Source organism: Columba livia, chromosome 9 (genome assembly GCF_036013475.1).
Source record: "Columba livia isolate bColLiv1 breed racing homer chromosome 9, bColLiv1.pat.W.v2, whole genome shotgun sequence".
Taxonomy (NCBI): Eukaryota; Metazoa; Chordata; class Aves; order Columbiformes; family Columbidae; genus Columba; species Columba livia.
Window position 1 is genome coordinate 26,792,394 of NC_088610.1, and position 15,709 is coordinate 26,808,102.

General features: G+C 40.5%; 1 protein-coding gene across 2 annotated transcripts in view; it reads right to left on the reverse strand.

The window, feature by feature from the left end:
• Window positions 1-1,601: 1,601 nt before the first annotated feature.
• Window positions 1,602-15,709, reverse strand: part of SPSB4 (splA/ryanodine receptor domain and SOCS box containing 4) — a 172,188-nt gene continuing 158,080 nt past the window's right edge. For both annotated transcript variants that reach the window (XM_065074413.1, XM_005512472.3), the window contains one exon: window positions 1,602-2,916. In XM_065074413.1, coding sequence (XP_064930485.1) covers window positions 2,789-2,916 — 128 coding nt within the window. In that variant the 3' untranslated portion in view covers window positions 1,602-2,788. The remainder of the gene's footprint in view (window positions 2,917-15,709) is intronic.

Genomic DNA, 15,709 nt, shown 5'->3' on the forward strand with positions numbered 1-15,709 from the left:
CTCAAGTCACTCCTGAAGCAGACAGTAAACAATGCATTCCAGTAAAGTCAGCCTTGAGAATCAATGTGAGGAACGTACCACCCAGGCTGGAGTTCAGCAACAGAGACTCTTTTTTTGGTACATTCTATGAGGAGATACTCGGACTACTTGCTTAGCCTCAATGCTTGACTCATTCCTAGCAATGCAGTTGGGCACTCTGCTTGCCCTACAAGCCCTCTTGGAAGAGAATCTCTTTGCAAAGGGATGGTTAACAGGAACACTGAAGTATTGTTAATATTCTCCACGGTACATCCTCCTTACAAGACTTTCACAGACCAAGAAAACTGTATCAAAAAACTTTGACCCCTAAAACAGGCCCCTAATCCCACATGAAGGGGTGTATCTACCATCCGCTGCATCAAAATATGTAATTAGTGAAGAGTAAAAGAATAAAACCATCCTTCCCATAACACAAGCACTCCTGGAAGACAGCTAAGTGTCAGAAAAAATGTCTGGAGGTTAAAATACTTGGTTTAGAGGCATCATCACAGAAGGGGCACTAACTGAAATTCCAATCCAACTGTAAAAGAATTAGATTAATTAACATATAGAAGCATGATTCATTTGTTTCATGATATCGGTTCCCACTTTACTGTCACATTAAAAAGCTGTCAACCTGCGTCAAGTGAAAGAACAGAGAAGACAACACTTAACAGTTGTGTCACTATGGTTATTCAAAGGAACACGAAGCCTAGTTAAACACAGGAAAACACTAATTTCAGGAAATGTTTCCCTAAAATGGACTTCAGAGGTGTAAAAGTAACGTCTACCAGGATTACTGTGCCATTCGTACAGCTGCTTACCTTGCTTATGAAAGATCACTTGACACAGCTATATTTCTCCCTTTGGGTGAGTTATTATACCTTTCTATCTCCTTCTTCCTATGTACCTATTGAGACAAAAGATTGAAATTAGACAAAGCAAGTGGGAAAAGTAAGAAATACAGATCACAGCTGTAATTTCTTCCCCTTTGCAAGACTAAGGTAAGGAATACAGTGTGTAGCTCTTGCCTTAAGGGAGAGCAAGTCCAAAAGCAGGCTGATGCTGAAGCAAGCATCAACTTACGCAGTTAAGCCCAGAGAAGCAAACACTTATTTAATTTTTGACGTCCCCGTGTCACGTTGCCCCTGTTGCTTCCACTATTACTCGTGTTGTTTTATCTTCTGTTTCTCATTTCCGACTGAAACTGTAATTCTGTTCCTTGGGGTGTCTGAGAGAAGCGCAACCATCTGCGGTTTGATGGTTTTGCCTGAATCATCAGTGCACCATGGTTAAATTCCGACTACTTCAAAAGCACGGAGTTTTAAAGTGCAACTTCGCATAAAACTGTTCAGAGGAATCTGGCCAGAACTGTGTTAAAAGCAAGAGCACAGCTACATTGAGAGCGAGCGGACTCAATCAGGAACAGGACACAACACTGTCCGCAATGTCAGTCGCATGTGAACACAAAGCAGCGATTTCAAAGGAGTGATGAACAGAAACATTTGCAAAGCTGCAAGAGGAACCAAACAACTCTGTACACACTGCTATGTTATTTAACACTTCATTGAATGAGACAGGAGTTCTATTTTGGACAGTAGACTTTATTAGAAATTTTCTCCTCATTCATCAGTAAATTCACATTAAAATATGCTGAAGGCAGCTCAGTCTAAACATTTGACAACCTGCCATAACAACAACTTCCAGTTTAAAAACTAGATAACTGATCAGGCAGATAACTTGAAACATGTAAGAAATGCAAATAGAAAGCAGCATCTTAAAAAATGGGATGAGCCTGAAAAATTAATACATTTCAGGTGGAGTTGGGGGAAAAAAACCAAAATCAGTCACCCCGAGATGGGAAACAGATGAGAACTCCACAGACTCTAAACAGATAAATAAACATTATAACCACACATACATTAAAAAGAGAACCAAGTACTTAGAGTTCATACCACATAAAAATTATAAATTTGTTCAAATAAAAAAGTGACAAGCTTTCTAAAATACAAATTTCCTAAATTCTTGGGAAGGTGAACACTTTGTTATAAACTGCAGAACTTTGGAGGGACTAGATTTGGTCTTGAAAACAATGGACTGCATCTCACTGTTACCACATCCAAAAACTGATCTTTCTGACACATATACCAGTTTTCTAACTCTTGTGTTTTTAGATCACACACTTTTCTTCTAGACAATAATCTGATTTTTTAAATACTAGAACTTCTAGATATCACAGGCCTGATTATGTTGAGTGCTGAGCACTCAAAGCTCTCAACAACTCTGGACACCAAAGGCAAGATTTAAATGTTTTGAAAAAGTTACTGTCAAGATTATTCCTTTGCTAAATTATTTTCATCTATTGGGGTGAGGTGCAGGAGAGAAAAGTAAAAACAAAAATCATCACATTATTGAAGAAAGTTCTGTCCTGCATGACAGTGGATCCTGCAGGTCAGATTTTCTACTGGTATTTACCAGAGGCAACAAAGATAAACCAATACGTGAGAGATGAGATGAGATGAGATTAACGGCCTTCAGGACTGTAAACACAACAGGCAACAGATAATACACAAATCTTGATCAAATCAATGTTTTCACATTCTTTAGTAGTCCCCCACAGTGATCTGCTTTCACTGGTTCGGAAAAAAATATATATTAAAAATTAAATAACACTTAAGTGTCCATCACAAAGATTTCTATTTTGCTGTAAACAATTTCCTGCCATTTGCATTGATCTAGTCCAATGTGAGGCCAGAGGGTTCTAGACGACTTATTGGTACTGTAAATAATTTTTCAGAGACAGAGGCAAAGGTAGAACTTCTATGTCATGCAGGCGGTCTCTGCCAAGAGCAAAACGAATTGATCTTCGGCACAAGTCCATTAAAGGCAGGGGTTCCGCTGAAAAAACACAAGAAAATAAAGAGTTAATTTTTCAGCAGCTCCATTAACAGGCAATGTTTTATTTATTAGCATAGATTCTGTATTGTATTAAACAGTCATAAAGATAGTAATGGGAAGATAATCAATAGAAGCAAGACAGAATTCTACACATTTCACCCACAAGTGGCTGCAAAGTTTCAGACTGAGCTTCCTTATCTGAAAGGCTTAAAATAATCCAAACCCCCTTGTCGGGCTTGCCAAGTTGCAGCATAAGAAGTTATTACATTTCCAGATTTCTAACAAGACAAAGAGCTTCTAGTCTGTTTGTAACACAACATTCGTCATGTCATGTTAACATGAACTATACTGGCAACTTCTGACCTTTACATACCAGTTCCTCCTGCGTCTTAGGAACTGGAAATGGTACTTAGGGTAACCAAACTTCTCACCAAATACTGCTTTTCCTGCAACACCCTCTTAGTCTTTCTTTCTAGGAAGTTCACAGGAAGCAAAAAACTAAACAAAACACCCTCAAAAATTTAGAGGAAACTTAACCTTTTCCTTCATGAATCAATTAGGGGAGGAGGATTCCGCAGACTAGAAGGCAGGGTGTGTGTTCTCATACGTATATACACAAACGTCCCCAAAATAGACAAACAATGTCTGTAGATGCTCTTAATTTAACTGTATTAATTTAAACTAAGTATCAGGCAGAAACACCTGGCTGATAGCACTTAAGACTGGAGACACAAACACAGTGATCTGCAGCACCTCAAACCATTGCAGCCCCATATCCCATCCTGGCCTGCAAGACTCACACAGAATTTCAGGAACATCATAAAAGTTCCATCTAATAGTAACATGAACGACCTCTGTGACTGCAGAGTCTGCAATGGAAATCTTTTTGCAGCAGGAACTGGAATAGCTGTAACTGGTTAAAGTCTTTACAGCTTTATCTTCAACCAGATGGATTTGGTTGCACATGTTGGTTGAAAGAGCCTAAAAGACCACAGGAAACTCTTTCTCTCTCTGTGATAAAACAGTGGTAGCCTTTCAAACCTTACTAGTGCTTCCAAATGGAGAAAAAAAAAAGAGTCATATGCCCCTGTCATAGTGATAACCTTTTATAAACCTGACAGATTACCTACAAGTGCTGAACCTTGTACAGCATTCAGTGGTTTTATCAAGAGCTCTTTTATGTGGCACATGCAGCATTAGACAAACTATGCTAATCTACCAATCCTTTAGCTGATAGTATTTTAAAACCTACCTGAAAAAAAAAATCATTACAAAGCACAAAACATTTGATTTAAGGATTGGTTTTATAGGCTATAATTGTCTGCTCTGGTGACACACCACTTACTTAATGGATTTTCCACCATTTATCCCGGCATCACATTTGATTTGTATAGACCACAGTCCACTATGCTGTTTCCCAAAAGTGCCTGGGGAAAAAGCTTAGAAAGCATTCTGTTGTATTCTGAAAGACTAAAAAGCTTATTTAACTTTATAACCACTTCAGTGACTCGGATATGGAGCCTATCTGCTTAGAAATTCCACTTCATCTAAAATTTTGGCTATTAAAAGATTAAAAAATAAGAGCCCTCACATTCCAGTAATAAAGTAACATTTTCTACACATCAGTGATCTCAGTTTTTATTTTTACACACCAGAATTATGAACATTGAATGAACATTATGAATCTTAAGGGATGAAGCTGTAAAATTCATTAACCGGGATTAATAAGTACGAGCAAAAATAGCTAAGGAGTTCCAGGACACAGAACACAGCACATCTCACAAGCCTTACACCATAAACAACAACTTTCTAAGTATCTTCCCAGAATCTCTGAAGTCCCATTAAGAAGATGCAAAATAAAAACTAATAGTGTTTAAAGCCATTGACTGACCATGTGGTCTGTTCTACTCCTAGACAAAGGAATATGTAAAATGTAGCCATCTGTGCAGCCAAGCACAGAGCTAATCCTAAACTTCAAAACACAATTTAAGGAAAGGTTAAAATATTTTTTAGGCTTGAAATGCTAAATTGATGTCTCCTGCCTCACTTCTACAGGGAATTTTCAAATGCTACAGAAAATGCCCCCAGGTGTTCGCAACAGCTGCTAAATTACACATACTGAAGTGTGGGTTTGCAACTTAAAAATGTAACTATAGCCCTTTTATTCTCCTTTCTATCCAACAGCAGTTCAAACCTACAACAAAATCAGAATAGGTTTGTCCTACAATACTAAATGAAAGTTACATTTTCTGGGGTGCTGGCTGTTAAGAACTTGAGGAAAAATTGTAACAACAGCGTTCTAAGTAAAAAATTTTTGCGGCTGGGAATAGCCCTAAATGATCTAAAATGAAATTGAGAAGAACAAATGATCTCAGTTTTCAAAATAGTTTATAGTATAAATGTAAAGCTGCTTAAAATTACAGACCAACAATTTCTGGGCAGTCTGACTCAACAGAACCATTATTAAACATTTGGTATGTATCGCAGTGCAAGCAACCTCCCATCCATCACATCTCACGTTTTTACTACGTATTTTACAAAGGAGGACCACTTGGAAAAAAGTGGTTTAACAACCACGAGTAAGTTTCTGAAAACTGTGCGAGTTCCAGCGGGAGGGAAGAGGCAGCACAAGTGCTGAGTAAGGGCTGTGCGGGGCTCTGGTCCTGCGGAGGTTTTCAGGGAAACTCAGTGAGAAATAAAAGTATCGCAAGCAACACAGTCTTTACAGAGAAAAGTTCAACCAACCTGAGAATATATCACTATTGCACCCCACCTAAAACACACACACAGACTTAATGTATCCAAAACACTCGACGGCACATTCGAATGTTCAAAACAGTATTTCCAAAATGATATTTCTATTTGAGATCATACAAATAGTGCTGAGAATATTCTAATAAAGCAAGAGATGGAAAGATGAATATTCTGAAGCCACGCGGTTAGCTGTAAGTTTGGCTACCGGCAAAGTCTTTTTTTCACAACACTAAATGTTTGCCTTTGAAAAACATTTCAATTCATGGATATTAACTGATTGTCAGAACATCTCACTACTTGATGTACCTAATATGCATTACAAGTGGTGTGTTTTTAGAATAACCCACAACGGAATGGAACTGGAATATTCAAGCCCCCCAGAAGAATATGAGCCAGCCCCTTTGCTGAAGTTCTGTGAAATCCAGTAATGCTCTTGCCATTAGAAAAAGGAGGTATGAATTGCTGAGCTGGAATGCAAAATTCTAAAGAAAACACGCCTCACAAGAATGGTTCTTTGTATTAAATTCCCAACCAGGCTAAGACATTCAAAGCGAGACGCTCCTGGGCGAGGGCACCAGCCCCGCACAGGAAACCAGCGCTTCCTCCCGGCTGCGGCAGAGCTCGGAACGCGCACCCGCGGCTGGCTGGGCAGCGCACGTACTGAGCCCCGACACCTTCCTCGACGGACTTTATGGAACCGTCTTCTCCTTTAAAGTTTAGTATGAAACCTCGTCACGTTACAGAAAACTATTTTTCAGGAAAAAAAAAAAAAGAAAAACCACCGTTAAAAAAATAATACTGCTTAATTTATGTGTCATCTCTTTCTCGGAAAGGCTCCCACGGGTCCCAACAGGGGCTGTGGCAAACTGCCTTTCCCAGCACCCAGTTCCACGCACAACACCCGAGCAGCCGGGAGCTGGGGCTGAGGCCACCAGCAGCTGCTGTTTCACCAAGCGGTACCAAATACCTTAAATAACTATTTAACATCAGAGCTAATAGCTCAACAATAGCTTAAATAGCTATCCAATTAATTAAACAAAAACAGCTATTAGCAGCTATTAATAACACAAAATAGCTGTGTTTACATATCTATACTCGTTCTAATGGTATCACTCATGGTTTAAGGACAAAGGCAAAGAAATGTTTATAACCAGAAACAACTATGTTCTTGTGAGCTTTTCTCCAATAAATATATATCTGTGATAGCAATTCGCACATCATTACCAGCGTAAAAGTTCAATTAGTTTTGGCAACCTGTAGTTATTTAACAGTCTGGCACTCCAACAAGACTGCCTCAGCTTTGTAAACAGGCTTTTATAGTTAAGATACTAAAGTCATTTAGCAGCCAATAACACTACATGTTATTAACTGCAATGTTCCATAAGTCGCATACAAAAGAGCAGCTTTTAGCACACAACAGCTATTTGCCAAATGACAATACTCATTTATTAAAGAAGTTTTTAAAGCTCTAACAGCACATAATGAGCACAGCTTTCACTAATCTATGAAGAACATATTTTTATCACATTTTATAAAATCAAGAGTTCCCTCGGGGGAAAAAAAAAAAAATCAAAGCAAGATTAAAGCTGGTTGAGAAGCAAAGGAAGTTTTTGTAAGAATCATCATCACCATTTTTTTTCTAATTATTTTATAGGCCTACCTAAGACACCAAGTTATCTTATATTTTTGGCCTTCGACTTACTAAAAAGCACTTATATTCAGTGATTCGTGTTACTGTTTCCAACTGCTGTAATGTAGCTTTAAACTGAGATTTAAAGAAAAAATAACAGTGTTCCGAGACAGAGGTGCAATTGCACATCATTAAATAAGCGGATGACATTCCCCAGCCAGAACTTTGCCGCGCTGACAGTGGTGCCAGCAGCAGCGGAACCTTCCTTGTGGCAGAGGAGCGAGGAGAAGCAGCATCGCCCCAGGAACCTCTTGCATGAGTAACACACGTCTGGCGCAGAGAGGGGTCCGGGCAGCCAGGGCAATGCACCATGCCCCTGTTCATGTCCCTGTTGGGCAGGTGGTTTTCTATACACGTTACGTACTTGGTGGCTATTGCCTGGTTCCCTGCTCTACCCACCCCTCCTTGCCCCCAGTAAGTCAGCATCACACAGGTTCCTGCCCTGCACTTCTTTTCACCACTCAATTTTCATCTCATACTTTGCCAACATCAGTGATGATGACTGCCATTAGAGGGCTGATGGCCCAAAAGGCCGTGGCAAGGGATCCAGTACAGACAAGAGATGATGTTCTCCACTGTCCCTGTTCTGGTGGGACATCCATGACTCAGGCAGGAAGGAAAAGCTCTCCCCAGACCTTGTCACCACTCTGCTCCCCAACCCTGCCTGTTCCAATGGACAATCCTCTGTGTTCCCCCTCAGTGGGGGACACTTGAGTGCCCACCACACTCCACACTGCAGCACTCTATTAATCCTTTGTCTTGAAATTTCCCTCTTCCTCCAGGTATTGAAACACCTGCTAAGGGTGGCCTAAGAGTTGCCATTAGGTTGATTTAAGGTATACAGAAATTTGTAACTACCATTTAATTATGACATACAATAAACATACAAATATTTGTAAGCCAGGAGTTTTCCTTTCAACCTTTCTGCCAAAGATTAATTATTGTTTTAACTTTACACAGTACAGGCCAAACTCTTTCTCCCACATAATAAGGTACATAAATACACCCCCTCTGACATATTTATGGCTTCCCCGATGCAACTGATGGAAAATTTGAGTCGTGTTCCTTAAATGGCACAATCTAGGGAAAGGAAATTGCAAATAATATATTAAAGAACACAGGCTATGACCAGTAATAAAAAATGCTAATAAATCTCTTAACAGCAATGAAAATTCAGTCAAAGGATAACAAGACAAAAGAAACCACTTATCTGTTTTTCCCACAGATGTCTTTAAGCTCAGCAGCCTAGCCCAGCAAACCATACAGGTGAAGCAACTTAGAACACCACATTTTAATTAAGGCTCAGGCTATCCAGAGGAATCACCACTCTCACAAGTTCTGCACTTCAAAAGGGGAACATGGTGGTTTCTCATTGCCATTTTTCCTCTGACTCCCATGTTTATTTACCCAAGAGTGCCAGGCTCCAGCAGACTAGTACCCAGCTTAGGCTGGGGCTTTGCCGGAGTCTCGTGCTACAAAGCCCCGACCTTTGTAGGGGATGCTGTTAGACCCGCTCGGCCTGCCTCAGCCCCAAGCTTCTCCACGTGCAGCTGGAAGCCATCACGCTCACTGCTTCAAAAGCGGAGCGGGTGGCAGATGGTGGGATTTTTTTGTTATCGGTCAGGGCTGATAAACAGCCGCTGTCTCCAGCAGTTGTCTACCAGCACAAATAAAGCTTTACGCAGCATCACATCAACGCCTTGGTTTTAGCAGACAGGTTGAGGAAGAAAAACACAAAAACAACAAAAGCACCCTCCTGTAGCTGAGCTAACCCACATCCCACCAAAATTTGATCCTTGAAATCAAGTATGTTAAAGGCAGAAGGAAGGCAAGGAAGCTTGGTCAGAGGGAAGAACTCAGGGGTGAACCTCCCTCCTCCTTTTCTGATTGTCTTGTGCTGGGGTAGTGTGAGGCGGGGGGATTGTTTTACCAATACCTTTGTTTTTACCTGTTAAATGCAGTTAAGCACAGTTTAAAACTTCACTCAGGTATCATTTAGCAGAATTCAGCTGAAAAAGCAGCAATGAACAAGCAGATATTCTGCAGCATCATTTGTTTTCAGTTAATGCTCTCCAGCTGTGCTTTCTTGAGAGGAAAAGAGTTGAAAAGCAAACCAGCATGAAAACAAACCAAAACCAAGCCCAAAAGCCAGTGGCCTCCTGTTAGGGCTTTGATAAAGACTCTGTCATTTGAACACAAGTACGTATCCTTGCAGTTTCCTTTTTTGCATTTCGGTATTTGCAGTCTCCAATGAAGACAACGCAGGACTTAGACAACTGGTCCTGACTCACGAGCACCAGAGCACAGGCCTAAATCCAAAGAATTCCAGGCAGGCTTAACATTCATTCCTAAAGGTTTCAATTGAGTTGAATTAAGCATATACCTAAACGCTTTTTTGAGTCATACTGGTTATAGGGCTGTTTTTCCTTGAAAAGTAATTTGTCTCTCCGTACATTTCCAGGCAGGCTGTATATATAGAGTCATATACATATATATCTGTGATAACCTTCTTTTGAGGGGCTGAAAGTGCTCTGCAGTTCAGGGCTCTAGATCAAGTCCATTTAATACGTAGAACAGAAGCAACAGAAAGTCCGACCCAGGCCAAAACTTCAAGCACACTTTACTGTAGCGACTTTCCTGAAAACCACCATTTTTTGAATTACAACAGCTATTTTAAATGCACATACGCATCATAATTTGACTTCCAGTAACAACAAAACCCCCCTCCTTGAAAGCATTTAAAACCACTGTTTTTCCCATCTACAGATTACTCAAACGTACTGCTCTAATGACTCAGAAGTCGCAAAACAGAGACAGATAATAGTGAACTTCACCAGCAAACATGTGGCTTTTTAAAACAGGCACAAAGCCATGTACTAAGGCGGGTTTGTTACAGCTTGATGTATTTGCATGCTGCCAGACAGTGAGAGGGAGAACGGCGGCCACTTCCCTTCTGAAAGGGGAAGCGCACGTAGGATTTCACTCCCTGTGTGCATCGGGAAAATGCAAACAGGAAGGATGAGCTGGAAAGATTTGCCTGCTGGTCTTGAGTTGTTTGTTCATCTCCTCCTCTCAAACACTTCCACAAAACACCTCTTATCTTTGGTCTTGAACACAGTGTGAAAGTAAATCGAGACATTTATTTCAGTGATGACCTAAATCTTCTTTAGTAGAAAAGACACATGAATACATACTGGTTTAAATTTTTTAAAGTGCTTTATGTTGGAAGATGAACCTAAACTACAACTATTGGCTCCTTAGCTCCTCCCAGCTCAAACCTCTCCAAATTTAACGTGTTGGGAATGAGCACTTGGCTTAGATTAATCTCTTATGTACACTTTATAGCTTTTACTCTTACAAACACATTTATCACCATTAAATTCAGCTTGTGTGCCAGGCCATAAAGAGGGAAGTTAAAATACATCAAGGTGAGAGAAGATTAAAGTCTGGATGAGAATTTCACTGAGTAGATGCACTGGAGTTCAAAGACAATGTTGTTCTGGGGTATGTACAGATTTATAGGCAAAGTAATAACTGAGAAAGTTGAAGGCAAGTTCAGGTTTCAAGGACAAACCAGTGCAGACAATTATTGGACCAGAAGTTCACAAGCTGTATGCAATATGCAACATGATGACTGAAATATGGTGAAACAGTTTCTTGTGTTTTATCACTTCATGTAATGTGCTTCAGAAACGGGCAAATAAACCATCCATGCACAGGTACACACCTAATAACAACCTTTATGGCTGTGAACAAGCCTTTATTGTTCTAGGGTGGGGGGAACTGGAAGGAGATTTTAGGATAGTCTTTTCCTATCCCTCAGTTCACTGGCACACTTCTGCCTTAACAGTATTACAGCAGATGATGAGATTTCTTGGTGGGAAACCTAACTGAACTGATTAAAAAATTCTAAAATTCAACATCGTTAAGTTTTCACAGCTGTTCTTAAGCACATTTTTTATTTTGGGTTAAGTTAATCAACTACACTTTTTTTTAGAGAGAGAGAATGAATGAATGAATGAATGAGAAACACATGTAAAAAGAGAAAATGTTAGAGAACCAGGGGGGTACCTGGTTGCCTGGCTGCCCCATCTGCCCTTCTCCCACTGGCCTATTTTATCTACCTGCTGTATTTTGTATGACATACTCATTGTGTGGGATGATGAACGCTCTGGCATCTTCTCTTGTACTATGCCCAGCATGCTGGAGCCTCACAAGAATTTCTAAATGCTACCATACCACAATAACACATGCTCATGCAAGATTTCCACCTCTTACAACGGATGTATTCTCAGCTGGAACCTATCACAGTAGTTTTCTGTATGAGTGTTTATTATTATACTAAAGTTATTTACTCTAGTTAGCAATTAAATTGATTCAAAGCATCTTCTGCATCACATTGTGCCACATTACGGCTTTCTCCAAAGTTTCACCATATTGACAGGGCAACAGAACCGATGACTTTCCCACTTAAATTAATACAAATTGTGCTGAGCTGTTTAAGACAATAAGTACTTGACTAGATTCCTCATATCATCGTTAGATGACATTTTCTCAACTGCTTCAATTTCAATTACCCGGAGGCTGCAACATATGCAGATTTCCTCAAACCAAGCAAAAAATGGCAGCAGCATGTAATTTAAATCTTAATGCAATTGTATACAAGCTAATGATCTCTAGGGGAGATCCACAGACAACAGACGTGACTCATCACTTTGCAACTCAAGTTTTGATATTAATAGAATTACACTAGAATAAATCTGCAGCAACGCAGTTGCAAATAGGCTCAATATAATGCATTTGATCCCATTAGATTAGTGCCGTTTATGTTTGCAATTTCTTGAAAGTGTTTTTTATTTTTCTTAAGTACTGTAATATTTATCAGCAGAAAATGGGTACTGGAGACAATCAGAATTATTTTCATACTGAATTTTGGTTTCATTCCTGGTACGCAAACACAACCGGCACTCCTGGCACGCTGTCTCACAAATGGCCTGGTCATTTTGTGAGAAATAGAGCGTGGAAGGATGATTTCCATGCTATGCATCCCTAGAGCCATTGCATGCAATGTGTGATCATACCCCGAGCCTCTGAAGCGCCAGCATAAAACCCACCCACGGGAAGGTGGGGGGGCCAGGGAGAGTGGTTTGCCACCAAAAGTGACTTTTCCTGTTCCTAAGCATGTGAGTGGGATCCAGCATGACAACAAACACTAAATCTCTCAAAGTTCTGGAATTTCACACAGGATTACTAGAATCTAATGGCTAACTCAAGTTTTGCTTGCATTGAATTTCTCCATTTCCAGGACAGCATCACTGGGTGAAACCTTTCTGTGCTTGGTCCTGCTGGACACCCGGGCTGAAGTGGGAGGTGGCAGTTGTGGTGGAACCTGGTGCCATGTGCCATCCATCATCCTACTCCTCACCACACTGCTTAAAACACTCGCAGAGCTCGGCCTGCAGCAGCATACCACTCACTGCCTGCCCTTCCTCCTCCAGCTCACCAGACCCAGCTCACACATTTTCTCCGCACCTACCAAACCTCTTCCCCTCGATGGCACTCACTTGCTGTTGCCATGAATGCAGACATGAAGGAGAGGACAGCAAAAAGGGACGGGGTGGCTTACCCCAGCCCTCTCCTCCTCACACACCTCCCAGCTTCACACTTGGTCCTTCAGTCCTCGTGCTTCACGGTGTCCACTCGCAGGTGTGTGACCATCTGCACGGGACAGTGACGTGAAACAAGATGAGAACACCAAGGACAGCTGAACCACCAAGCAGCGTGGCTGTGCCCTGGGAGGAACTATAAAGCACCACGAAGGGTCAGGGCTTATTGCTTCTTACTGATTCATTATCAAATACGTTTTGTCCATAAAAGCCTTTTCCCGCTCCCCCCCCAGCTGCCAGCTGGCTCATGCAGTTGCGCAGGTGTAAATGAAAGCAACATTTGGCCTGCAAAAAAGCTATTATGAACACAGTTTTATCTAGATTTTCAGATCCTAAAGTCAATCTGTAAGGCTGGCAATTAAAAAACTGCCTCTGGGAACAACAAAGCAAAGCTGAGCAATTCGCTCACCTCTTTAATGTACTTACACACCTTATTTCTGTAGGAAAGGGAATCCCATTAACCCACCAATACGGCTGACTTCAAATAAACTAGAATGAAAGAAACTGAATATGCACTAAAACCCCTATAACAATTTCTACGTGTTTATGTTTTCAGATTCCTGAGAAGATTCAGGTAGTAGCCTGAGGCATTCAGCACACTATATAAGCGTGTGTATATACATGTATATTGATAAAACACATACACACACAGGCACAAGAACATTAAAAGGTATGAATACGAGGGAAACATTTGAACCACCCTCTCCCTACATACATACTTCACTTATTTAGCCTAGTGGCAGTAACACACCGTAGAGTTTGGTGACACAAACCAGCTATTACTATTTTATTTTAGATTTCAACAAAGGAAAATAGACAAGAGAGATGAAGCTATGAGCTGGAATTAATATTATTCTACTTATATTAAGAAAAATACTGTGTTTCATAGCACAGAAAAAATCCTTCTAGAGTTCTACAATTTGGGCAGATGTACATTAATTTCTTAGGACAAAATATAAACTAATTTCAACATGGTTTTAGCTACAAGAGGATGCATTTTCTTATGTGGGCATTGGTAAATATGCAGGTTAAGGTTTTCAAAAATAAGTGAGTTTATGCAAGCCCATATTTAGATACCACAATAAATGACTTGATTCATTACAGTGTCAAGCAGGCAGCAGAGCTTAGTGAAGGCAATAAGGTCATTTCTAGCCCAAAAAGGGGGATGGCATTTTTTGTCAACTTTTTCTTTGATATTGTATTTACAGTTTTGGATATGACAATTTCAGAATCACATACTCACTTCTTTAATGGGAAGAACTGTGAGCCTTTTTTAAAAACAAAAAAATAGTGGAATATCGGTTCAATGCTCTATTTCCATTATGTTTTAATAGATTCCAGACAGACTACTATCAGCTTCATATTTGTAACCCTATCTTTTATCTCTTTCTTAATGTGATGACAAAAATAAAAACAAAAAAAAGTGAAAGAAAAATATCAATCCCACTTTATGCTTGTGTGGCATGTATAAAAATATTTTTATTCTTACTTACATATATATATATATATATATATATACAGAATCACAGAATGGACTGGGTTGGAAAAGCCCTCAGAGATCATCGAGTCCAACACTTGGTCCAACTGTAGTCCGTTTACTAGATCATGGCACTAAGTGCCATGTCCAGTCTCAGTTTAAAAACCTCCAGGGACGGTGAGTCCAGCACCTCCCTGGGCAGCCATTCCAATGCCTGACCACTCTCTCTGCAAAGAATTGCTTTCTAATCTCCAGCCTCAATTTCCCCTGGCAGAGTTGAAGCCCATGCCCCCTTGTCCTATTGCTGACTGCCTGGGAGAAGAGCCCAATCCCCACCTGGCTAGAACTGCCCTTCAGGTAGTTATAGAGAGTGATGAGGTCACCTCTAAGCCTCCTCTTCTCCAGACTAAACAACCCCAGCTCCCTCAGCCTCTCCCCATAGGTCTTATGTTCAAGTCCCTTCACCAGTCGTGTTGCTCTTCTCTGGACCCGCTCCAGCACTTCAATGTCTTTCCTGAACTGTGTTTTCAGCCAAATCTTCTGATTTATTAAACCATCTAAGTCTGTCTTGTTTTCTCCTCTTATCAGTCACCTCCTTCCCTTTCTTCTGTGCTCCTGCTCTCAAAGCCAACAGTGTCCCCCAGTGACCTGCCATTTACAAATGAAAAGCCCTTCTACCTGCGGGTCTGTTAACATCGGGCACAGTATATTTTGTCTTTTTTAAACTGTAAAATCGAGGTGACATTGGTGCACCAGACTAAATGCTAAATTTTCTAAACAAATTCTTTACCTCAGTACTTAAGCCAAAGTACAAAGCCCCAAAATATTAAAAGCACATTCAGAAATACACACAGCAGAAAAGAATGCTTCCCACGGAATTCCTTCTGCTCCCTGTCGACTCAGCCTTTTGCACTCCACCAGCATTGTCGGCAAAGCCAAGGGGAATTTTGCCAGGGTAAATAGTGCTACATGGGGTCGCCCATCCACAGATATTTCACTCTTCCCCTGTTGCAAAGTCATTTCTGATGTCGACCTGACCTGTAAGATGAAACTGATTACTTTTTTTCCAAGCACTCACAGTTTTGAGATAAACACTGACTCCTGGGGCAGAAGAATATGCTCACGTCATTTTGATGTCTTCGATATTTCTTAACTAATTAAGTTAATCAGGTAAACAATGACTGAGTAAAAAGCTACACACAGCTT